Here is a 23,938-nt window from a genome sequence, read left to right on the forward strand (position 1 = left end):
AAAGGGCATGCTGTCCTCCAACTAATGGGCTGAAATTTTTCATTTGGAAATTGAGGTAATGGAGGTAATGTCACAACAAAACTCAGATGTCTCAGATTCAAGATTAAAGATGTCTTTTATTTTTATTTGCAAAAGGTGCATTGGATTGTTTGTTTATTTGGCTAAAATAAAATCATGTAATATATTTAGAGGACAAAAAGAAATGACTGCAAAGAATGCTAATACAATTAAACCAAAAAAAATGCAAATGTGTTGTTAGGTGGAACTTGAAAGGGCAGTTATACTGCATGGAAAAGCCAAGCCACTTAGTATATTTTGAGTCTGAAATAGCAATATGTAAATTAAGAATTAAGTTTAAGCCTAGAAATGAGGTCAAGTAAGTTCAGCAGCTGAGCTTTCGTTTTCCAGTTAATATGTGGTCCATTTCAGTGAGCTGTTTGCTTTATGTGAACACATATTGTTTCTGAGCTGTGCCTTCCTCCCAGGACTGTAATGGTTTTGCTCCATTCCCTCCATAATAGTCTGGCAGAGCAAAATCTGCACAGTTGTTGCGAAAAAGAAAACTGCTGGCTATGTTCTCTTACTGAGCATTTGAATGTTGTGACTGACCATACTGATGGGGAAGTGGACTACCCTGCTTTGGACCCATGATTTTGGACAGCACATGGCACAGCCAGGGTTTGAACTCGAATCTTACCCTTTCCTGCGCTGAGGAACTTTATGTCTACTGTTGTATCAATTTGCTTGATGTGGATTTGTGAATTTTGAACAGGAAGTGCGATGGCACCAGAGAGAAGGAAATGCTTAGACTAGTGGGGACAAACTCTGTACATGAGTAGTATTGGTGTATCACATAAGAGCCCTGATTAGTTCTTAGTGCTGGAAAAAAACAAAACAAAACAAAAAAAACCCCAACCTTTTCCCTACTAAAACTGAACTTTTTTTTTACTGACATCAACATTTGCCATGTCTATTTTGATTAAGCTTCATTCTTCTGAAATCAGGAGCTCGCAGCAGCATAAGCCAATTAAAAACAGAAACTGGCCTGTTTCCTTGTGGGTTTATGGCCTGAAAGCAACCATCTGTCCACCCTAGTGCCTTCAGCCCAGCTACACTGCACTGGCCCCAGTGGACAGTTTGGTTCAAGGACCTCACATATTCGCGTTTAATTGGAGTATGTGAGCATGTGCTGGATGCTGTCTGTCTCAAGTGAAGTGTCCTGGACACCATCCCAGACTCCCTAGTGGTGCAGTGGCAAAGTGGCTGGCTGACTCATGCTCGTACATGTCCCTGTTTCTGTGGGGTCAGGCTAAGTTTATGTTCTTCAGTGGGCGTTTCGCTCCGTTCCAGCGTAACACCTCTCCACATTCCATGTATTCTGTGATCGAGTTCCAGCGTACAGCTCGCCATCTGCACCCCCCACCCCCCCGGGGTGCCACAGGTCTACATGATGGGATCCTTTGAAGTGTGCCATCCTATGTGTCTGTTTTTGGGCTTGCAGGGGCCAAAGCTAGGTGAATGGACAGCAGGGCATTCTGGGAGTTGTTGAACACAGATAGTCTAGTAGCTGGGTTTGGCTGTGTGAAGAATGGACAAATGAATTAAAATTTACATGTGATGGAACATCTGTTCCAAAAGGCTTACATGGGTAAAAGTGAATGGAACTGTTAGTTGGTTTATAATGATCTTTGCTTGATCGGTAGAGTGAAAAAAACCTCTCTCTCTCTCTCTCTCTCTCTCTCTCTCTCTCTCTCTCTCTCTCTCTTTATATATATATATATATATATATATATATATATATATATATATATGTATGTGTATATATATATACACATACACACATATACATACATACATACATACATACATACACACACACACATATATATATATATATATATATATATAATTATTTGTGTATTCTATACTAATAATAATTTATTTATTTGTGTATTCTATTGATTTGTGCATGTTGTCATATTACATTTTTGGGGTTTTGAATATTTTGGAAATTCAATAAACAATAAAATCTGTTAGAAAACATTCTGTTTAAAATATATATTTACAGAAGTATGTTTACAACACGGTCTTCAGTAGAACATCTAAAAATGCATAACCTGATTTTCCAGAACCTGATTTTCTTTCAGCCTTTCTGACGTACTTATTGTCTTTCTTTCTGCCCCAGGCGCTGGACCTCCCAGCCAATGAGGATGTGTTTGAGGCCAGGGAGAACCCCGCCAGCTTCAGCGAATTCGTCCAGTACCAGGCACAGCACGGGGAGCCGGCCGACCCGCCGCAGCTGCCCGATGGCGAGGATGGTGCTCCGGTCAGTTCCAAGCCCAAAGCAGGTGCCGGCTCCGTCACCCACAGCAAGCCGCAGGACAAACCAGTGATGCAGTGCTGCCTGGAGCATTTCCAGCAGTTCCTGTGCGGCCTGGTGAAGCTGTACATCACCCCGGCTCAGGACGAGGGAGAGAGGGCATCCGGGACACGGACGTCGGGCCGAGTGGGGTGCAGCAGCCGGGAGGAAGAGCCAGGTCCTGAAGAGAGGGAGGGTGTAGCCGAGCAGAGGGGGTGTTTGGCTGCATTCACCGCCGCCTGCCAGCTCTTTCTAGAGTGTTCAAGTTTCCCTGTTTATGTTGCCGATGGCAACCTGAAGTCCTCTCCAAAAAGGGAGGAGCAAGAAGGTGAGAATGCAGTACTGTGACCTTTCCTCTCCTAAACAGAGTGAGCAGGCTAGAATTCGTGTATAAATGCTGGGCTTAGGGTCAAGAAGTATATTGTGTTTTTGGTGATTTTGGTGAAGCTAGTGACAACACACGGATGCCTGTGTGTACCTCGTCAGAAGGTGAGAGTGTACTTCCACCAGAATGGCTGCTGGCCCTGATGGACGCCTGCTGCTTGGCCACAGACTTCAGCATCCAGGCCGTGGCAATCTCTCTGGTCATGGACCTGGTGGGCCTCACACAGTCTGTCGCTATGGTGACCGCTGAGCGTGTGAGCAGCCCCGACTCTACCCAGCCAATGAGCCCCAGCCAAGGGCGTGTTGCTGTGGTGATCAGACCACCACTCACTCAGGGCATCCTGAAATACATCGCTGAGAAAACAGATTTCTTTAAGGTGCCAGTTTTTGGGGTTTTTGTGCTTCTTGCTCTCTTCCTCTTCTGCTTTTCTCTCGCTCTCTCACTCACACTCTCGACACTGACCAGTTTATGCTAGCGTGAGCACGTGTTTTGACAGAGATCACAAAGCACTTCTGTCAGTCACTGTAGACAAAAGCAAAATGCTTTTGCCATAAATGATCCTCGATGCTTTCCGTCACGGTCCTGCAGAGCGTCGCCCTGATCCTTTGGGAGCAGCTGGGCGAGTCGAGTCCTCAGCACCAGCAGCGCAGCGTGGAGCTCTTCTACCAACTCCACAACCTGGTGCCCTCCTCCAGCATCTGTGAGGACGTCATCAGCCAGCAGCTCATGCACCGCGACAAGGCAGGCCAACACACGTGCATGCGCGCACACACACAAATGCACACAGAGAGACACCCACACACATTAAAGCAAATACACACATACAGACAAAAAACAAACAAACACAAATGTGCATAAACAAAAAAACAAAACAAAAGCAACTACACAAAAATGCACACATACATATACAGTATAATGAAATGATTGCAGAATAAAGCTATATCAATCCATTTGGGCGTGTCAGCTTTCAGTGCTCACTGTCAGCCTGCCAGTTAGTAACATCAAATGCAAATGACACCAGAATAGACTGTTTTCATAGTGACTGGTCCAGCAAAGCACTACAGCTGTATTTGGGTTTAGTGCTTCTGACTAGTTCAGTGTTAACTGAGTGGAGGCACTACTGAACCTGTTATGTGGTGGGTTGATGCTCCATACAGCAGGCTGGACAGTTTTGAAAGAATCAGCAAAAATCGAAGTGTAATATATTTACATATAACTAACTAATCTTTCTGGTGCTTCTATAAAATGTTCATTCTTTTTTCAGGCCATTTGAGCATTTATTTTTGACTCTCTGTATTGTAAGGTTTAAATTAGCATGTTTCCTAGTAATATGTCTAAGTACTAGTTCCCCCTCTTTCTCCTGCCCGTGTGCACGCACAACTGCTTTTCAATATTTTCTGTTTTCTGAATGGTTCTTGGCACTTCCATTCTCGCAGAGGATCCGCCTGGAGGCTCATGTGAAATTCTCTGTTCTGTGGCATCTGACCAGAGACCTAAACATCACCAAGTCCTCCCCTTTTAGGCGGACTTTTGACAGGTAAGCCCCTCCCATCTCACAAACTTTTACTTTTGTGAGCTTCTAGCCATTTGAGCACAGTCAACTTTGCAGTTCATCCTTTTCAGGACAAAATTTTCTTAACACATAACCGGCTTCTAAATTTGATTATGCTCATTTATAATTGCTTATGTCCAGTGTTATCAGATCACTGTCTCTCCTTTTCTCCTGATTTTCTGTGCGTATTTTACATGTTTTTTGAAGTTACGTAGGTACCTGAAGTAAACGCTTTCTGTCTATTTTTAATTCTCTCTTCTTTAACACCCTCCTACTCTCTCTGCAGGTCTCTCTTCATCATGCTGGACAGTCTGAGCTTCTGGGACGGAGCGGCGAGCGCGGTGGGCCGGGCTTGGCTGAACCAGGTGCTGCAGAGACATGACATTGCCCGCGTTCTGGAACCCCTGCTGCTACTGCTGCTACACCCTAAAACCCACCGCGTGTCCATCCAACGCGTGCAGGCGCAGCGCCACTGGGCTCAGGCCTTCCCCAGCGAAGTCCTAGCCGAGCCCACTCATCCCGCCGGCACTGGGGATGCAGATGCTTCTGATGGTGAGCGTCGTTGGGTCCTGTCTGGGTCCTGCCGTTTTGGTGTATAGTTTTTGGGGGTTTTTTTGGATATAGTTTCCAGACCACTGATGACTGAGAACAGTGTAAAGGTAAATTGATTATTGATTTTGTTTGATTTTGTGTGTTCTTAGAGTATGGTCAAATGTCGAGGGACAGTTTGCAAGGAGCACAGGGCAGAGGACTTCCTCCGGATGATATGGAACCCTTCAGCTTGACAGTCAACCCTTTGAGTGACAGCCTGTCACTGCTGAGCGTTAGCAGCGAGAACCTGCAGCTCTGTGGAGAATATCAACCTCCAGATCACCAGGGGGAGCCCCAGAGCTCCGAGTCCTCCACCGGCTCCCAGACCTCCACTGTAGATAATGGCAGCTTCGATGAGCTGGAGGGGAGCGGTAGCACTGTGAACCTGTCCGACGACCCTGCGGCACAGGTCGACGCTCTGGAGGAAGAGGCCATCCACGAGGTGGCTTCTGCAGTGCTTGCCGAGCTGCTAGACAGGGTGGTGCAGTTGGTGGAGGAAGCTTCAGCTGGGACACCCTCGCCCCCAGAGCTGTGGCCTCAGATAGACTCGGACAGCTCCAACTCCTCCGACGCGTCCGTGGAAGCACAGGTCATCCTGGGCCCGTTCCCTTGTAGCCCGCCTCGAACTCTGCCCGAGCTGGTGGCCGGCAGCACTCTGGAGTTCCTCTCTGTGACCCCAGGCGGCGAGTTGCGCGAGGGCATGACGCGCCACAGCTCCTCGCCCTCCATCGTCACGCTCCCGGACGGCAGTGGAGGCGACCCGGGCGGCGGGCCGGAGCCGGGCTTGTGTCCAGACGATGCGCACGCCCGCAAACGCAGCCACAGCAGCACCCAGCTCAGCCTGAAGGGCAAGATCATGGAGCGGCTGGCTGAAAAGTCCCCCGGCGCCAAACCCAAGGTGAAGAAGGCCAAGCGGAAGGAGGAGGAGCGGCGGAGAGCCGGCCAGGCGGAGAAGAGCCGCCCGCCCAGCATCTTCTTCGGCGACAGCCTGGACCTGGAGAACTGGTACAGCTGCGGTGAAGGCGAGGTGTCTGAGATCGAGAGCGAGGCGGGCTCGCCCGGCGCCACGCATTCCTCTGCGTCCTCGGCCCGCTTCGACGTCCACCCGCTCTACCAGCACGTGCTGCTCTACCTGCAGCTCTACGACTCCTCGCGCGCGCTCCACGCGCTGTCAGCCGTGGCAGCCATGCTGCGCGCGGCGCCAGCCGCCTTCGTGGGCGCCATCTCCACCACCAGCGTCAACAACACGTACACGCCGCAGCTATCGCTGCTGCAGAACCTGCTGGCCCGCCACCGCATCTCCGTCATGGGCAAGGACTTCTACTGCCCTATCCCGCAGGACTCGCACCCGCACTCCTTCCGCAGCGCCATGTACCTGGAGATCATCATCTCGCTCTGCCTGTACTTCCTACGGAGCTACTACTCTGTGCACGTGCCGGCAACGCTGCAGGACCTGGCGGGCAACCGCGCCATGCAGCTGACCGGCGTGGAGGTGCTGACGCTGCTGTTTGGCGAGCTGGCCAAGGCGACCGGTGGCTCGGCCAAGGGCTTTGCCAGCTTCATCAGCGACGTGCTGTCCAAGTGCAAGGTGCAGAAGGTGGTGCTGCACTGCCTGCTCTCTTCCATCTTCAGTACGCAGAAGTGGCACGAGCAGGGCGCGCGTGGCGTCAACCTGCCTGCCGTGGAGGAGGGCCTGTCCGAGGACAGCATCATCGACCTGTCCGAGGACCAGCTGGACGACTGTGCCGCTGTCCAGTCGCAGCTGCTGCGTCTGTTGCAGAGCCTGGTGGTGCTCGAGCACCACGTGCTGGTCCCCGGCGACGAGGGCGGGGAGGCGGGATCGGGGGCGGGACCTGCGGGGGGCGGGGCCGGCGGCGGGGGTGCAGGCGGCGGCTTCGAACTGCTAGGCGGCGAGGTGGAACACATGAACCCGCAGCAACCAATGGCCTCGCTGCAGTACCTGCACGGGCAGCCCATCACGGCGCAGGGCATGTTCCTCTGCGCGGTGATCCGCGCGCTACACCAGCGCCACGCCTGTAAGATGCACCCGCAGTGGATCGGCCTCGTCACAGCCACGCTGCCCTACATGGGCAGAGTGCTCCGCCGCGTGGTAGCCTCGGTCACTCTGCAGCTCTGCAGGAACCTGGACAACCTCATCCAGCAGTACCGCTACGAGACCAGCCTCACAGACACCAGGTGTGCTCCCTGCAGGTGCACAGGGCACTCTCTCTCTCTCTCTCTCTCTCTCTCTCTCTCTCTCTCTCTCTCTCTCTCTCTCTCTCTCTCACATACACACACATATACATACATACATACATACATACAGACATACACACACACACACACACACACACACACACACACACACACACACACAGTCTTGTTTTACTATTCTTTTAGTAATCTTCCACTGACATAGTGATTACTATAGCTAATTAATTCTACACCTACACCTCACCTACACTTCAATAACCAAAAGAAAATTGTTTGGCTCGTTTAGTTTTTCAAATGAAAGTAAAAATTACCCCCCCAAAAATAAAAAAAGAACATGGGAACTCCCCCAAAGGTCAAAAATGTCAGCTGTCCCTGTGCTCGTGGGGAGATATATAAACATGTACACACGGGGGTAGAAAATAAAACGTTTGGGGATACAGTATAAAAGTTATACAATCGTACAAGATTATACGATCATATATAAGATGAATCATCTCCGTTATAACCAGAGAAATTATTGATTAAAGAAGAGTAAACAAAATGATCAGCAGAGATCAGTTTCTCTATCTTGTCACAAAATAGCAATCTAATGCTAAAGTTTGCATCCACCCGATGACTGTGTCTACCTCGAGTTGATGATAATTAGGGTTTTGAACATTTTTCATAAAGTTAGAGAGAGAAATTATGGGGATGCTTGTAACTGTTTTGTACTATACTCGTGAATCTGAACTACTAAATACATAGCAGAGCAAATTCACACATCTTCATAAATGTTTATAGATATGAATTTCCATCAGTAGAGAATTATTTAAATATAACTCTGATCTGAACTGACAAATTGAACTGGGAATTGCATATGTAAAGTCGGCTTCTGACGTGTTTCACACATTCCTAGGCCCCAGTGGATGGCTCTGTGCATCCCTCCTGACTTGATTCTCACTGTCCTGGAAGGAGTGACGGCCATCATCCACTACTGTCTGCTGGATCCATCGTCACAGTACCACCAGGTGAGGGTGTTACTTACCCACGTATGCCAGCACTCTCCTACATAATTCAGGAAAGTCGCCGGGCTGTTGTGATCATAATAAAGATTTCCGCTGCCTGTTTAAAACAGTTTCTGTAGTTTATTTGAGCTTTGTGTTTCACCTGTATGTTGGTCTGTGTGGGTGTGATCCTCTTTCCTTATGTGTGGGTGTCTGTGCGTGTTCGCGGTTGCGTGTATGTGGGATTGTCTGCTTGTGTCTGTGCGCGTGTGTGTGTGGGATTGTGTGCGCATGCGTCGGTGTGTCGGCGCATGTGCGCGCACGCGTCTGCGCGTGTGTGCGATTGCGTGTATGTGGGCTTGTGTGCGTGTCTGCGCGCGTGCGGTTGTGTGGATGTGGGCTTGTGTGCGCGTGCGCCTGTGCTTGTTGTCGTGCATGCTGCGCAGCTCCAGGTGAGCGTGGATCAGAAGCACCTGGCGGAGGCGCGCTCGGGCATCCTGTCCATCCTGCACACCATCATGTCCTCGGTCACGCTGCTCTGGACTGTGCTGTACCTGGCTGACAGCTCCGACAGACCTGCTGCTGCAGCCTGCTCCAGCTCCAACATCAATCTGGGCTCCACCAAGGCAAGCACACCCACACCTGGACTCCAGCTAGCCCTCGGGCACTAATAAAGGGGCAGCCAAGAGAAATGTGGCAAGACCAGTGGATGTTGCTCTCTGTTCCTGTTTAAATGTCTTATTGATGACACTCTTAAAACAGATTTGGTTCAGTTCAGTTCTTCGAGCATAATCCAACAGGTGAAATTGTGTAAATGTGCAGAGCATAATTTCTCTTGATTGAAGAATATACATTGCTGGTTCAGATGACTAATATTTTTAACCTCTGGGCTAGTCGATTCATAGCCTCTTGTCTAGACTACTGTTCACTTTAACAAGCGTTTGGTCCACAGGCATTGTCAAACATTTCCAACTAATTATACAACTATACAGCACAACTAATACAGTGGTTTTTAACTGGAACAGGTAATATTATTTTCAGTGTGTATGGGGACTTCTTTAAACCTCGAACATAATATTTTGCAAAACCCTGAATGTAGTTCTACTCTTGCAAACGTGTTTTCATATTTCATCAAACCGTGCCATTCAGATTCCTTTGACAGTGGCTATTTTCACCTGTAAATGCTTATTTGAGAAAATGGGGTCCGTAAAAGGTTTTAGTAAAAGGAAAATTATATGCTGTTAAATGTTAACAAGATGGAAATATGAATCAGCTTTTTATTGTGCAGTTTAATTGCTGTTTTGGAAACCTGATATTTTAACACTACACTTATACAGGCATGATAGAAATATAGAACTGAAATGGAAACTGGTATTCACTGCTTGAAGTCCATATTGGTCTTGAAATATATTTGTGTACTCTGGAATGCCTCGTGTATGATCTGCAGTAGCTTCAAGATTTGATAGATAGAGTCATTTTTGCTCGATTTCACATGTAATGACCCATCCGAGATTCTGTAATAGAGCTGTGCTGGTGAACGCCGCAGCCGGAGAGACACTGTGCTGGTACATTTCAATCTCATAACTGCGGCAGTTCAAGTCGTGGAACACTGGAGCCTGAGAGTTGATTAAATCCTATTTTATAATTTGGTAGATAGTGTCATGCCAAACAGTGTTCTCACATCTTCATATTTGTATTATTAAAGTAAAAGAAAAAACTATTTGAGTTACTGTTAACACTTACTACAGTAGCACATCATAGATGCTAAAAAGGAAATGCCTCTACCACAGAAACTGTTTATTGTGAATGTTAAGAAAGGAGGAGTCCCAGCACAGATGTGTCATTAATCAGTGTAACTCCCTCCAGAACCTCCGGCAGCAGATCCTGGAACTGCTGGGGCCCATTTCCATGAACCACGGGGCCCACTTTATGGCTGCCATAGCTTATGTCTGGAATGAGAGGAAGCAGATCAAAGGACCCGCCAGGAACAAGGTGCCCCTCAGTCACGAAGACGACCATTTCATGCTTTTGGAGGCAAGTAACTTATGTACTTGCACTCACACGTGCGCACGCTGTGTGTGTGTGTGTGTGTGTGTGTGTGTGTGCTATCTAGGTGATACCCACAGCCAGTGAGGAGCAGCTCCTCCTGGTGGACCTGGTCAGGTCGGTGAATGCCATGCGCACAGAGACCGTCATGCAGACAGTGAAGGAAGTGCTCAAGCAGCCGCCGGCCATCGCCAAAGAGAAGGTGCGTTAGGGGCACGGCTGATAGGCTGCCCTGGCCGTCCTGCAGTGTGAATGCCAGCAGTGAAAAGGGTTCTTACTGGAGTCCTCTGTCCCTCTCTACAGAAGCACCTGTCCCTGGAAGTCTGCATGCTCCAGTTTTTCTATGCCTATGTGCAGAGGTTAGTCAAACGGTGTACAACTTCATTTAGTGCAGAGCTCTCAAACTCTTTGGTCTATGTACACCTTACATATGAACTACATTTGTACACTTGGCTTTAGTGTTATTAGAGATCTGTAGTGGTGAGAGGATTTGACTTTGAAATGCGTATGTGCAATCCATATAATGTATTGGTATTGTTCGGTTTTTGTTTGCAAAAGGTAATTTGCCTTCCTAATGTAATTATTTATTTTAAGTTTATGTACAGTAAAGATGTTTAATTCAGGTTTTGAAAACTGCCATGGTTTAATGATAATATTGTCCAACGCTGCAGAGTAATTTTCATTTGCTATCTATGAGGTCTAGAGATAGTGTAATGGTGTTATTCAGCACTATTGCAGCTGTATACATTAGTGCCACTGTGTCAACAGTGTTACCCAGCACTGGTGTAGAGCTATGTACCTTACTGACCTGGTTTGATGTTCCGTTTTGGTTGAGCTCTGCTTTGCTAGTTGGGTGGAGTGTGATGGGTGTCCCTCATCTTCTGCAGAATCCCAGTCTCCAACCTGGTGGACAGTTGGCCCTCACTGCTGGCCTTGCTGAAGGACTCGGTGCAGCTGGGCTTGCCTGCTCCAGGACAGTTCCTCGTCCTCGGGTGCCGCATTCACACACATCCTCTCACACATTTCTTTTGAGACAATTTCTCACCTTTAGGACATGGTCACAGTTTGACTTGGGTAATACACAGTTTGGTGGAGTTTCTCAAAGCACACATGCACTTTTTTTTTTTTTATTTAGTCCATCTACATACTATATACTACTTCCTCGGGTCAGTTGTTTGTTTAGTAGGTAGTAACGGTAGATGAGGGCTCAGTTCTTGAAATTGTGTCTCTTAGTGTTCTCAATGAGTTTATCCTGAAGAATCCCACCCTGGAGAGCAAGAAAGACCAGCGGGAGCTGCAGGTGAGAACATTCCTCCCTCTTTCCTCTCAGCATGCAGCAGACACTTTTTTTTTCTTGTTGTTTTGTGTTTTTTAATGCAAAATCCTTTGCTTGCGCTATATCCTTCGCACATGATGTGTTTCTATTGCCTGTTGCTCTAAGAGGTCTGTAAATATCTTCGTCCAGGATGTGACCCATAAGATTGTGGAGGCCATTGGCACGATAGCAGGATCCTCTCTGGAACAGACCACTTGGCTGAGGAGGAACCTGGAAGTCAAGCCCTCACCTCAGATTGTGGTAGACGGAGCCACTCTGGAGGCAGATGTGGAAGGTGTGAGAGCGTTTACATGCGTACACACACACACACACACACACACGATTTGTACTGGAGCTCAACCATGTGCACATCTGCATGATACTCACTGTGTGTGCGTGTGTGTGTGTGTGCGTGTGTGTGTGTTTCAGATCTAATGCTCACTGTGATGGAAGCTTCCAATTTCACCCCCTCAGTGTACAGTGTTCACGCTCTCACACTGTTAGCAGAGGTAAACCCAGGGGACCGCACACCCCTGCACACCTAATACTCTAGGACTCCCTGTGTTTATTACTCATTCATCTGCAGTGGGTGGTTCTGAGCTGTGTGTAAAGCACTCGGTTGTGTTTCAGGTGCTGGCTCACCTGTTGGACATGGTGTTCTACAGTGATGAGAAGGAGAGAGTGATTCCCCTGCTGATCAACATCATGCACTACGTGGTGCCTTACCTCCGCAACCACAGGTGGAGCTCCTTCAGCGTCTATAGACCTCACTTGCACATTACTACTCCTCCACCCACACCCCCTACCCTTATCTCGCCACAAGATCATACACCACCCTACACCCTCCACCCCGTTACAATCACATTCCTCCTAAAACCTCCCTTCCTCACTTATTCTCCATCTCTTGCATTAATACTCCACCCCCCCTCCACTCACACTCACACCATCCTTACTGCTTGCTATGATTATGTTTAAGCTGCATTTAGAAAAAGGGTCAACAAGTTAAGCCCAACCAAAAGCTTTCCTAAATACTTTCCATCCAATCCATCTCAGAGATATTTTAAAAATTGTTGTATTTATTTTGATAGATAAGGTATGCAAGTTACTGTGAAGATGTAGTACCTGTCTGCTCAATTCTGTGTGTTTACTTTTGGTTGTGTTTTTGCTGTGCCAGCGCCCATAATGCTCCCAGCTATCGCGCTTGTATCCAGCTGCTGAGCAGTCTGAGTGGTTATCAGTACACCCGCCGGGCTTGGAAGAAAGAAGCCTTTGACCTCTTCATGGACCACACCTTCTTTCAAATGGACTCATCTTGCGTCAGCCAGTGAGTGGCAGCCTTACGAGCCAGTCGACTCAAATCATGCACAAATCTAATGTAACTAACCTGAGGCTCCCTGTTTAGTCTCTGTGAGTGTATTTTGACCCGGTCTGTCTCTTTCAGCTGGAGAGCCATCATTGACCACCTAATGACCCACGACAAGACCACATTTAGAGATCTGATGAGTACGTCTGCCCTGCGTGCTGATAATGCACCCCAATATAGTCCATGCTTCAGCTCTTCATATTCTGAAGGTTATTTTGTATAATACAAGCGCATAGGACGTATGCTTTTATTTTACTGTTTTGTATGTGTGTCATTAGCACGAGTGGCAGTAGCACAGAGCAGCTCTTTGAGCCTGTTCACCAATCGGGATGCAGAGCTGGAACAGAGGGCAATGCTGCTAAAACGCCTTGCATTCACCATTTACAGCAGCGAGGTGGACCAGTACCAGAAATACCTTCCAGATATCCAAGGTACACACACACACACACACACAGAGCACAGCTTTCCCCAGTAAGCACCCAAATAAATCGGGAGTAAAAATCAGTACACATGCCAACATGCTATTAAACTTAGATTAAACTTATTTTCAAAAAGTCCTGCGATTTAGATTTCAGCTTTTAAAAGATTATATCTATTGTGCCCATAAGAGTATTGTGTCTTGCTTTAATCCCTCTCACACAGAGCGGCTCGTGGAGAGTCTGCGTCTTCCTCAGGTGCCGATCCTGCATGCTCAGGTGTTCCTGTTCTTCAGAGTGTTGTTATTGCGCGTGTCTCCACAGCACCTCACCTCTCTGTGGCCTACCATGATTACAGAGCTGGTGAGACTCGCGCGTGCACACGCAACCTAATTTCTTTCCTTGCCCACACTCATCACTGAGCTAATGAGAACATCCACACTCACTCGTACCTTTGCATGCTCTCACACACCCACATGCAGACATTTCAGAAAATGTGCAATGTTTCATATTTAGATGCTGTGTATATATTACTTTACAATTTACAGTATGTGTGTAGAAAGATTCAGGAGTAACGCCAATAATAAAAGCTCCAGACGTAACCGTCGCTACATTGAAGTACATTTGTGAATGTGGTGGTGCTATGGTAAATAGTTATTTTGTCATGGTGTCCTGTCCATGTCTGCTGATCATCTTCCATGTGTCTTTTGTCCTGAAATAAGAAATTAAACTAGCTTTTCTTTCCTTCTCAGGTCCAGGTGTTCCTACTGATGGAGCAGGAGCTCACTGCAGATGAGGACATCACTAGGTACACGTATATAGCAGTGCTGTCCAGTACTGCTCCATATGGCTCTGCCAGCAACTAACGGGTCTGTTTATCACTAGAAATTCCAGTCAATAAGTGCAGAGTCCTGTTACAGTTCCTGGATTATCAGCCCTACCCCTCTTTTAATAAACCATACCATACTGAACAGGCAGCGTGACCCTACTCTGAGGCTTGGCGAGTTGGCGCAAGAGACCATATTTTATCTTTTCTGTGTCCCTCCACTCTCTGCAGAATATCAGGACCCTCTGTGGCAGGGCTGGAGACCACGTACTCAGGGGGCAACGGCTTCTCTACCTCCTACAACAGCCAGCGCTGGCTCAACCTCTACCTGTCTGCCTGCAAGCTCCTGGACCTGGCCCTGACCCTGCCCTCCGAGAGCCTGCCGCAGTTCCAGATGTGAGTGCCTGCCCTTCACAGGACGCCACTTGAAGTGGCCCCTCCTCTGAACCGAGGAGGGGTGTTTTAGCCTACCATTTACCCTGTAGCAAGCGTTTCTTCCTTATACCCCTCCAGATAGGTCTTACTTATACACACATCCCCCCGCTACTGGGTCTTTTCTTTTACTGTAGTACTTTCTTATCCTGATCTTAGTTATGTAAGAGCTCCTGTAGTTATGATTCTGAGCTATAACTCCACAGGATTATAGCTACCCTACAGCAGGTCCTGCTCTGGTCTGCGGAGTGCCACTGAGCAACAAGAGCCGTATATGTTAAGGGTAGTGTTCCCTAATAACGTCAGCATCTCTGAACCGGCTGCACACGTGATGATGTCATTAGGAAGCTTTTCTAGTGGAGAGGTAAAGAGATGGGTGTGGTGCTCCAGGTATCGCTGGGCGTTCATCCCGGAAGCCTCGGATGACTCGGGCCTGGAGGTGCGACGGCAGGGGACGCACCAGAGAGAGTTCAAACCATACGTGGTCCGCCTGGCCAAGCTGCTGAGGAAGAGAGCAAAGGTAATACAGCTGCCAGCTATATGCACTCACGTGAGCATGTGTGAAAACACCCCATAACCACAAGGACCACTAGACAACAAATATAAACAACAACTGCTAAAAGTACTAAATTAGTACTAAACAAAGTTTAGTCTACTTTTGTAAGGGCATGAAATAGTAGTGAAATAGTTAAACAGAGCTGTGGGGGTGCGCCAAGGTTAAGCATACATTTCCCCACTACACTGGCAGTGAAACCTGCTTTGACTGTGTCTTCTACCTCTCCATCCACTCCCAACTGCAGAAGAACCTGGAGGAGGAGGGCTCAGGGCGCGTTCCAGCCTGGGAGCCGGGACGACTCATGCTGACATTGAATGGGATCCGGAGCATGGAGCAGCTGCTGCCCTTCTTCACACTCCTCAGCCAGGTGTTCAGCAGCAAGGCCAGCGTCCGCTTGGGCCCCAGCCAGGGCCTCTGGCCCGCCGCGCCCAAGCCCTGCAAACCCGAGGGCCAGAAAGCACTGTGGAGCCAGGCCCGGCAGCACATCGAAGAGATGGTGGAGAAGGACTTCCTGGAAGGGCTCATTAAAACATGACTGCGTGCAGAGAAAAGAACAAAACAAACACACTGAACTGTGGGGGGAAAAAAGCACTAACACCTCAACTTTTAAATGAAAGAAATACGAGGGATCAACTATTACAAAAAGTTTGTAAATGGTTTTGTTTTTCTATTTATAATTAATGTATTTTTCCCCCAAATGTTATTTAATTTAAAGACTTTTATTTGTATTTAGAGGGCAGCTGTGATTGCACTGATTAGTATAAGCCCTCTGAATAATGTGAATATTCTTTGCCATTCCATGTTGCTGTTTAACGTAATAAAGAGACATATTTAAAAATGTAAAGAATATTTCTGAGAGAACACGTCGGCAAACGGGCGGCATGCCTGTAGCAGACCTCAGGATGTTGCGCTTTACCAACCAGACTTGCACTAAACTTTTATTTCTTTAATTATAAATTTATCACACTTTAAACTGTCAACATCAACAAATCATCTTGAAACCATAAAACACAGAGTAGACTGCTTCGCTCTCAAAATGCAGAAAGGAAGCTTTGAGCATTTACTGACCTGTTGAAATAAAGAACAGCTTTGATAAACCGGTACATGGGTTTTGACTTTTTGACAACATTCAGTAGACAACGGAAGCATTTCCTTCCCTCACCTCGTTCAACTACAATTTTAGATTATGAATGAATAGCCGAAGAACGTGTAGTCAAATCGAGATAATATATAATAATAATATATCGCAACTGCTTCCTTAAAGAGCGCTCTTGTACGCTAAATTTCACGCAATCGTGGTTTTAATGACGTCTGACCTGCCTCACGTGAGGGGAGGAGTGAGTGAGACGCAGAAAATAAATAAAAAATACGCCGGGCAGGATCCACTGATTCCGCTCAGTTCAGCCGTGTTCCGTTGCTCGGCCGGTGGTGGACCTTGCCCCGGGCTGCATGGGAAGGCGAGAGAACGTTTTATGGAGATGCGGAGGATAACGCAAGGCGTCTGACGGTTGGGGAAAAGCAAAGAGATCGTTAAGATTAATCATTGAGCTGGATGAGAGGACGACGAGGGCTGTTCGGAGGAGCATCATCTGTAACAAGCCATCGTTTTGATACTACGTCTAGCGTAGAGCCACATTTTGTAAGCCCTCCGTAAATAGGTTTTAGATATCATAGTAAAATAATCATTTGCGATTGCAGGTTTTATGATCTCGAAGCCACATGAGACAAATCGACAAGGTTGTTATTTGCAGACACTGAGTGTAAATGATTACTGTGGACATACTGGGAAGTTCTCGATCGGTTTAGACGTTGACCATAGAAACTGTTCGCGCAGATCGCAGTAAACCCGAACTGTAAGTGGAACAGTACCGTCACATTTGCGCACGCATTAAAGCGTTAAAGGCTTCGTCTCCGCTTGGCCTTTATAAACCAGCGCATTCGCGTCCTGACCGCCCTGGCCGAGATTCGCTCGAGGGACCCCCTCCTGACGGGATTCTAGAAGGCCGCCCTGGCACGAGGCAGCGCGTCGCTCTCCGAGGGGGATTGGCTCGTTCCGAGGTTGCTGAGGACAGAAGATGTCGGGTCAGACACTGACGGACCGCATCGCCGCGGCGCAGTACGGCCTGACGGGCTCCGAGGTGGCGCGTGCGGTTTGCAAAGCGACCACACACGAGGTGATGGCACCAAAGAAAAAACATCTCGAATGTAAGTTGGTTATGGACGAGAGTGCTCGGTTTGCTTTTTTTGTTTTTTTTAATTATTATTGTTATTATTATTAAATCCATTTATATGCAGTTGTGAGGAAAGAGAACTACCACTGGCACTCATTTGGCATGCGCCCTGCAACACACACACACACACACAGAGACACACGCGTATGTGGGTCAGTCATCTGTGCTTGGTCTCCGAGGTATTTAAATGCTGGATGAGGAAGGAAGCCTCGCCTATAGTGCTGAGAGGCTGCCAGTGTTTAGACTGGTAGTGGAAGATATGGTTGCTTGTGACCGGTGTGAGTAACTAAGCTTCATTTCACAGTGAGTCTGTCACCATACTGAGCCCAGAGAACATGGCTGCCTTCCAGTCTGTTTGCTTTGCCACATTCAGGCTGTGTCTTGGATCTCGCTGGCATTTAAAAATGTTAGTACCATCTATGACCAGACACCTTTGAGGGCAAGTCTTTAAAATGTACATGATTATCTAAACAAAACAGAGAATGGATCAAAAATGCTCTAGAGTAATCTAAGCCTTGTTTCTGTTTGCTTCAGTGTCTGCATTTTCCATGTAGTTCTCAGTTGTATTAGTTTCTACAAATGGCAATATGCAGGTGGGCCTGGTTATTTTATCATTTATTTTAGCAATAAATGCTATGCATTTTTCCAAAAATAGACCTGTGGAAATATTTCTGTATTAGACAAACATACCTGGACACACAATATGCCTATAGCATGACCAAATCAGATTGCACCATGACGCTTCAGAAAACTGAAAAAAAGGTGTCTTTGAGAATTGATTAATATTGTGCAAAAAAAAAGCAAGCTGTGCACTGAATATGAAGTGTACTTGACATGCGATATCATGACCGCGTTCATTCACCTCAGCTTCAAATATTAACCATATAGAAAATGCGATTATTTTAGTGGCGTCTCAGTTGTATCTGAACAGTGCTCCTCACCATCACACAAAGCCTCTGACGGAGACCTGAACCCTGCACCTTGGGCCACACCCCTGTCCCTCCCAGGGTTAGTGAGACCATGTCAGTAAAACTAGAGGCAAGCAGCTGCACTACAGCTGCATGCAATGCTGAAATGCTGTTTGACTTGTTTTATTGTACATGTGTTCTGCACGTGACCCAGATTTAGGCAGGATAGTAGGACAATGCAGAGAGTCACTAGTCAGAGAGTCACTAATCAGTGTGATCTTATGTGTAGTGTTCAGCATGCCCACCACATGGAGTTTAATTAGTGGGAGCCGCTCCTAGCAGTGAACTGCTGGGTGTCAGCAATCGCTTTGATTTTACTAAAACTGCTGACTCACAACACCCTCACTTTTTCTGTCTGTTCAATGACAGAAGCTGGAGGGAATTAACACACTAAAAATAACTAGCCCCCCTGAGCTCGATCAGTGGCTCACTGCCAGTTTATTGGTGAGAATTTATTTTCATGGATACACATTTAGACCAAAATTACAGCAATAGAAATTGTCACTCGCTGCCTTGAAACAGAATATTGGTCTAAGCTTCTGCAGCATATAAAAAGTCTAAATTGAACATTTCTGTACTACAACATTGCTCTAAAAACAAAATATCTTTTAAAAATAAGGGTTTGGTGTTAAATATTTAAAATTCAGTGATCAGGAAACGTCTTTTGTGGGCCTATTAATGCTGGTGGGATTGGTTGTCTCCTGTGTGTGGGACAATTCCTGATGCTTCTATCGCCTTGCTTACTGTTACTGTAGGTGCCTTATTGCATTACCCACTCCAATGCACATTGATTTGGATTTGTATACTTTACTCGACATTAATTAACTCGACTCAAAGTTAATTCATCATCAGATATGTAACAGAAATGGATCATTTGAGGTACAACTAAACCAGGTTAAAAACACGTCAGTTAAGATTTTGTATCTGTAGAAAATGCCAAGAGCTTTTGTTCCTTTTTGTCACTAATCCACACAATAAGAAAGTGATTTGCAGTGTGGTTTTGTCTCCTAGTACATGTGGTTGTGTCTCCTAGTGTTTCAACCTGTATAATCCTAAATGAATTGAGCATTACGCTGTATAGGGAAGTTGGTCATCCTGTTATCACCAGGAGAGCAACACAGTATTCTTAATCTAACATGTCTCCACCTGTCGGAGCAGAAAGGCCACATGCAGTTATTGTCTTGAGAGCTAAACAGCATGGTGAGGCTTGACTTCTCAGCAGGTTCCTAGTGGACATACGCACTTCTAAAAATACTGCTACAATTTTCATTTGTGTGGGGCTGTATAAAAAAACTCTAAAATGTTCAGAGAAAAGTGTTTTGTTCATTTTTGCTTGGCAGTTGTTTTCCAGAACATTTCTAACACGCGTGTAAAATTCAAAGTTTATGAAAAGGAGCTAGTACTGATGGGCATTTGTTTCCTGACTTTCCAGAATGTTCCGGTTTATTTTTATAAATCATGCCCTAGACTCAAGGAGGCAAGACGGTGTGGGCAGGCAGAAGAGGGAGGTGGGATGAGTGAGGGAGAAAAGAAAAGGTGATTATCCACTGGTTTCTGACCCACAGCAGTGTCATGGCTCTGCGATATCAGGATGTCTGGGATATCAGTACATGTGCCAAGTGGCCAGAGAACATTTAGCTTTGGTCATCAGAGATGTTCAGTTATGCCATGGGTTGGGACTGCTGAATGTGATTAATTGCAGAGTGTGTGTGTATGTGTGTGTGTGTGTGTGTGTGTGTGTGTATGTATGTGTGTGTGTGTGTGTGTGAGTGTGAGTGTGGGTGTGTGTGTGAGTGTGAGTGTGAGTGTGTGTGAGTGTGTGTGTGAGTGTGTGTGTGTGAGTGTGTGTGTGTGTATGAGTGTGAGTGTGAGTGAGTGTGTGTGTGTGTGTGTGTGTATGAGTGTGTGTGTATGAGTGTGTGTGTATGAGTGTGTGTGTATGAGTGTGAGTGTATGAGTGTGTGTATGAGTGTGAGTGTATGAGTGTGTGTGTGTGTGTGTGTGTGTGTGTATGTATGTGTGTGTGTGTGTGTGTGTGTGTGTGTGTGTGTGTGTGTGTGAATGTGAGTGTGAGTGTGTGTGTGTGTGTGTGTGTGTGTGTGTGTGTGTGTGTGTGTGTGTGTGTGTGTGAGTGTGTGTGTGTGAGTGTGTGTGTATGAGTGTGTGTGTATGAGTGTGAGTGTATGAGTGTGAGTGTATGAGTGTGTGTGTGTGTGTGTGTGAGTGTGTGCGCACTTGCGCCAGCTGTTCACCTCCTGCAAAGATGAAGACGTGTAAGCACTAAAGCTATTTATTTTTAGTGTGTTAATTGGCAAAAACACAAGGTCTTATTATGTTATATCTTATTTGTTACTGCTAATGTTTGTATTCTATTTCTAAATTTAGCTCTATAAAATAAAAAAATGTCGTTGGTTTCAGCTAACTTGGATTCATCAATTTCAAAACTTGGTTCTTGCCACTGAATTCTGACTTGCACTTTTTTGATCTCACATGGGTTTGACAAGTGGATGAGTTTCAGCACCTCATTAGCAAGATTGCCTACTCTCACTGTTTCTGTCCCCATCTCTCTCTCTCTCTCAATATCGCACATACATGCCAATATTGTCTATGCTTTATTTAGTGTGTGACGCTTTCTCTTTCACCCCTGTATCTCAGCTGCTCTTTAGCGTAGTGTTAAAGGAGGGCAGTGATGACTCAGTGGTTAGGATGCTTGGCTTGTGGTTGGGAGGTTGCTGCTTTGAGCCCTGCCGATGCTGTTGGGACCCTGATCAAGGCCCTTTAGCTGCAGTTGCTGCTGTCTGGGTTTGGGCTGCCTGGCAGTATCCTAGCTTGATGGCGTGGCAGTCAGCAGTGGTATTCTGTACTGGTGATGTTTTGATTTGGCTCTCTTGTTTGGAGGACTGAAGTAATGTCTCTGTTCTTGTGCCAGATATTTGGCACAAAATGTCGTATTTGAGAGGAACCAGAGGGTACTGTGATCCCAAATAAGACTGCTGAGAGAGATGCTGTGAGCCTACCTGTCTCTGCTGTTTATGGCACAGTGTCTGCTATCTCATCTTTGTTTGTTTGTTTGCTTGTTTTTGTTTTTGTTTCTTTTTCATTAAGCACAGATTTTCTCTTTCTCTGGTGGTGTACATCAGTGTATAAAAGCATGGCCTACAGTTGTACTTTACTTTCTTTCTCCCCTGATGGCAGTATGTGAGAATGGGGCTATTTGCCCATGACAATAAGAGTGGGTGTGTAAAGTATAATGCTTTCAGCACGCTGGACAGGGGCACTTACAAACCTACACACACACCCATTCAAACACACACACACACAATCTCATAGAAAGTAACAAAGTACACTCCTGACATTTGAGAGCACACTGCATCTTTCTATGTATGCTTTTTTAAGTCAAATAGATATTTCATATATGTATAAACTCTAGCCCTTGTACTGCAGTATTTTGGGTATTGTTATGGTGGATATTTGATAAGCTCTATTTAGTTTGCATTTACAGGCAGATTTCAAGGACAGGCTTCACAAAGTAGATGAGGACTGGGCAGTAATCTCCCACATGCACACATGTGCATACGCGTGCACACATGCCCGTGCACACATGCTCACACTGTTGAGACTGAATGGGAAAGATGCTCTTTTGAATCCATTCATTGCACAGATGTCCAAAGTGCTTTTCCCGTTTTATTCAGCTGTGTGTGTGTCTCTCTCACACACACACACACACACACACACACACACACACACACACACACACACTCTTGTGTGTTTGTCTCTCACACTCTTCAGAGCGCTTGTGACATCAATAATACAGAAAAGGGTTGTGTTTCCTGTGTAATCAGCACTGGGCCCACAGCAGGGCTCCCAGGGGCTCTGCCCTCGTAAGGGGGAGAATAGCCCAGCTAGTAGAGCAGGAGCAGAGCTAAGCTCCCCACATGAGGAGGCTGGAGCTCAGTGAAAACAGGCACACACAGCCTCTGGAGGCCTGGACTCTCAGATCAGGCTCTGTGACTGGAGGCCGAAACTAAAGCCTGCGATCACAGGAGCAAGAAGGTGGGTGTTTGTAGAAAGGAGTTTCATTTGTTTGGAAGCTACAGATTGTATGTTATTGCTGCACTTGGCTTGCAGGATGGACAGATGCATTTTTGTGTGTATTACATGTGTCTAAACAAAAGCTTTTATCTGGGTCCAGTGATAAGAGCTTTATGTTCTGTTAGCACAGATGTGAGCTGTGCCTTTTGCTACGTGTATTGAATAGCCTTTGTAAATGTTGTAAAATGGGGCAGTAAAATAGTTAGCGCCTGGCACAATTTAGTCAGCCAGTTATTCAGATCCATCTCCTCAGGAACCTGCTGAATTTGGCAGAACTAGAAGGCAACAGAGCCAGGTGGCATATACATAGAAGGGTGGTGAGCGAGAGAGAGAGCGAGAGAGAGAGCGAGAGAGAGAGCGAGCGAGAGTCACGACTTTGTAATGTGTTCAGTACAGTTTGCTTCATGCTGACTCTCTCTCTCTCTCTCTCTCTCTCTCTCTCTCTCTCTCTCTCTCTCTCTCTCTCTCTCTCTCTCTCTCTCTCTCTCTCAGTCTTTTAGACTATAGCTATTATATCAAGGACTATATGCTACAGTGTGAATTCGGTATTGTAGTAACAGCACTCTTGCATATTCATTTACAGAAATATTAATGAATTAATATTAATATTAATTAAGCTTAGCATGCTAAAAATGGCATATAGTTAAAATTTAATGCTGAGGTCAGTATTTCACAGCCTCAGTGCAGGACCTCCACCAGATGTTTTGTTCCGGTTAGGTGATGCTTTGTTGATGGTGTCCCCTTACAGGTTACAGCTGAGTGTAAGACTAAAGGTAGGAACTTCCTGTTTATGTTCCAGAGTTTAGAGCGTTCTTAATCTTTCATTATTACCAGTTTCACTTTAATCCATGAACCCACTGAGGATCAGGCCTATGTTGGAGTCTAACAGAGGGATAACAAACACAGTGTGTGCCAACTGAGAATTTCACATCAGAACTTACTGTAGAGCAGCAGGTCTTCCGCTACACACCTGTCTGCAGAGAGAGTATATACCATATCACACATGTCCCAGGTCCCAGAGAGTATATACCATATCACACATGTCCCAGGTTTAAAATACTGCGCTAACATAGGAATACTAGAAGTTTGTGAACTGAACTCGACCAGGAAGCTGATCTCTGGTATGTGTTTTTTGTGTTCTGGAGATCAGCCTTCTGACCTTCTGGACAGGGGTTAGAAATGAGCTCACAAAGAAGGAAGATTTTTCCGTTGGTGACCACCACTGTAGTCATACCCATTGACCCACCATTTGTAATGTGTCCGGCCATGTTCATAGCACAAGCCATTTGATTCTTTGCTTTACCTGTCTGAATCCTGAAAACAAACAGGGACCTGGCTCCCTTAAAGGAAGTGCTGTGGTTACTGCGGATACTTTTAACTGTGTCTGCTTTACACTGTGGTCAGATAAGGGAAAGATGTTTTGGTCATCCATTGGTGGTCAGCCCTTGCGCCTGGCCTGGTCTCGCAGTAGCCGTGCACTTCACACGATCATATTTTTCTCCTCGGCCTCTTTAAAGGTCTTTTTTGATTCGCCAATGAGCTGTGTCGGGTGTGTGCGCTCACAATGCAAGGTGGCCACTCACCAGTGAGCCAGTCCAGTAAAGTGCAT

At 46.4% G+C, this 23,938-nt stretch overlaps 2 protein-coding genes across 11 annotated transcripts in view; both read left to right on the plus strand.

Moving 5' to 3' along the window:
* The window catches only part of dop1a (DOP1 leucine zipper like protein A), a 27,203-nt gene extending 11,062 nt beyond the window's left edge, over nucleotides 1-16,141 (plus strand). For all 5 annotated transcript variants that reach the window (XM_035528066.1, XM_027012523.2, XM_035528062.1 and 2 more), the window contains 24 exons: nucleotides 2,186-2,687; nucleotides 2,846-3,120; nucleotides 3,333-3,485; nucleotides 4,181-4,281; nucleotides 4,583-4,848; nucleotides 4,998-7,083; nucleotides 7,997-8,108; nucleotides 8,531-8,710; nucleotides 9,951-10,076; nucleotides 10,198-10,332; nucleotides 10,434-10,489; nucleotides 11,018-11,122; nucleotides 11,364-11,430; nucleotides 11,596-11,740; nucleotides 11,875-11,954; nucleotides 12,076-12,185; nucleotides 12,620-12,769; nucleotides 12,887-12,948; nucleotides 13,087-13,239; nucleotides 13,451-13,587; nucleotides 13,977-14,032; nucleotides 14,282-14,446; nucleotides 14,873-15,002; nucleotides 15,283-16,141. In XM_035528066.1, coding sequence (XP_035383959.1) covers nucleotides 2,186-2,687; nucleotides 2,846-3,120; nucleotides 3,333-3,485; nucleotides 4,181-4,281; nucleotides 4,583-4,848; nucleotides 4,998-7,083; nucleotides 7,997-8,108; nucleotides 8,531-8,710; nucleotides 9,951-10,076; nucleotides 10,198-10,332; nucleotides 10,434-10,489; nucleotides 11,018-11,122; nucleotides 11,364-11,430; nucleotides 11,596-11,740; nucleotides 11,875-11,954; nucleotides 12,076-12,185; nucleotides 12,620-12,769; nucleotides 12,887-12,948; nucleotides 13,087-13,239; nucleotides 13,451-13,587; nucleotides 13,977-14,032; nucleotides 14,282-14,446; nucleotides 14,873-15,002; nucleotides 15,283-15,573 — 5,643 coding nt within the window. In that variant the 3' untranslated portion in view covers nucleotides 15,574-16,141. The remainder of the gene's footprint in view (nucleotides 1-2,185; nucleotides 2,688-2,845; nucleotides 3,121-3,332; nucleotides 3,486-4,180; nucleotides 4,282-4,582; nucleotides 4,849-4,997; nucleotides 7,084-7,996; nucleotides 8,109-8,530; nucleotides 8,711-9,950; nucleotides 10,077-10,197; nucleotides 10,333-10,433; nucleotides 10,490-11,017; nucleotides 11,123-11,363; nucleotides 11,431-11,595; nucleotides 11,741-11,874; nucleotides 11,955-12,075; nucleotides 12,186-12,619; nucleotides 12,770-12,886; nucleotides 12,949-13,086; nucleotides 13,240-13,450; nucleotides 13,588-13,976; nucleotides 14,033-14,281; nucleotides 14,447-14,872; nucleotides 15,003-15,282) is intronic.
* Nucleotides 16,142-16,413: 272 nt separating this feature from the next.
* Nucleotides 16,414-23,938, plus strand: part of snap91a (synaptosome associated protein 91a) — a 45,353-nt gene continuing 37,828 nt past the window's right edge. For all 6 annotated transcript variants that reach the window (XM_035528129.1, XM_035528130.1, XM_035528133.1 and 3 more), the window contains exon 1: nucleotides 16,414-17,243. In XM_035528129.1, the coding sequence (XP_035384022.1) occupies nucleotides 17,114-17,243 (130 nt within the window). In that variant the 5' untranslated portion in view covers nucleotides 16,414-17,113. The remainder of the gene's footprint in view (nucleotides 17,244-23,938) is intronic.

This window comes from Electrophorus electricus, chromosome 7, assembly GCF_013358815.1.
Source record: "Electrophorus electricus isolate fEleEle1 chromosome 7, fEleEle1.pri, whole genome shotgun sequence".
Taxonomy (NCBI): Eukaryota; Metazoa; Chordata; class Actinopteri; order Gymnotiformes; family Gymnotidae; genus Electrophorus; species Electrophorus electricus.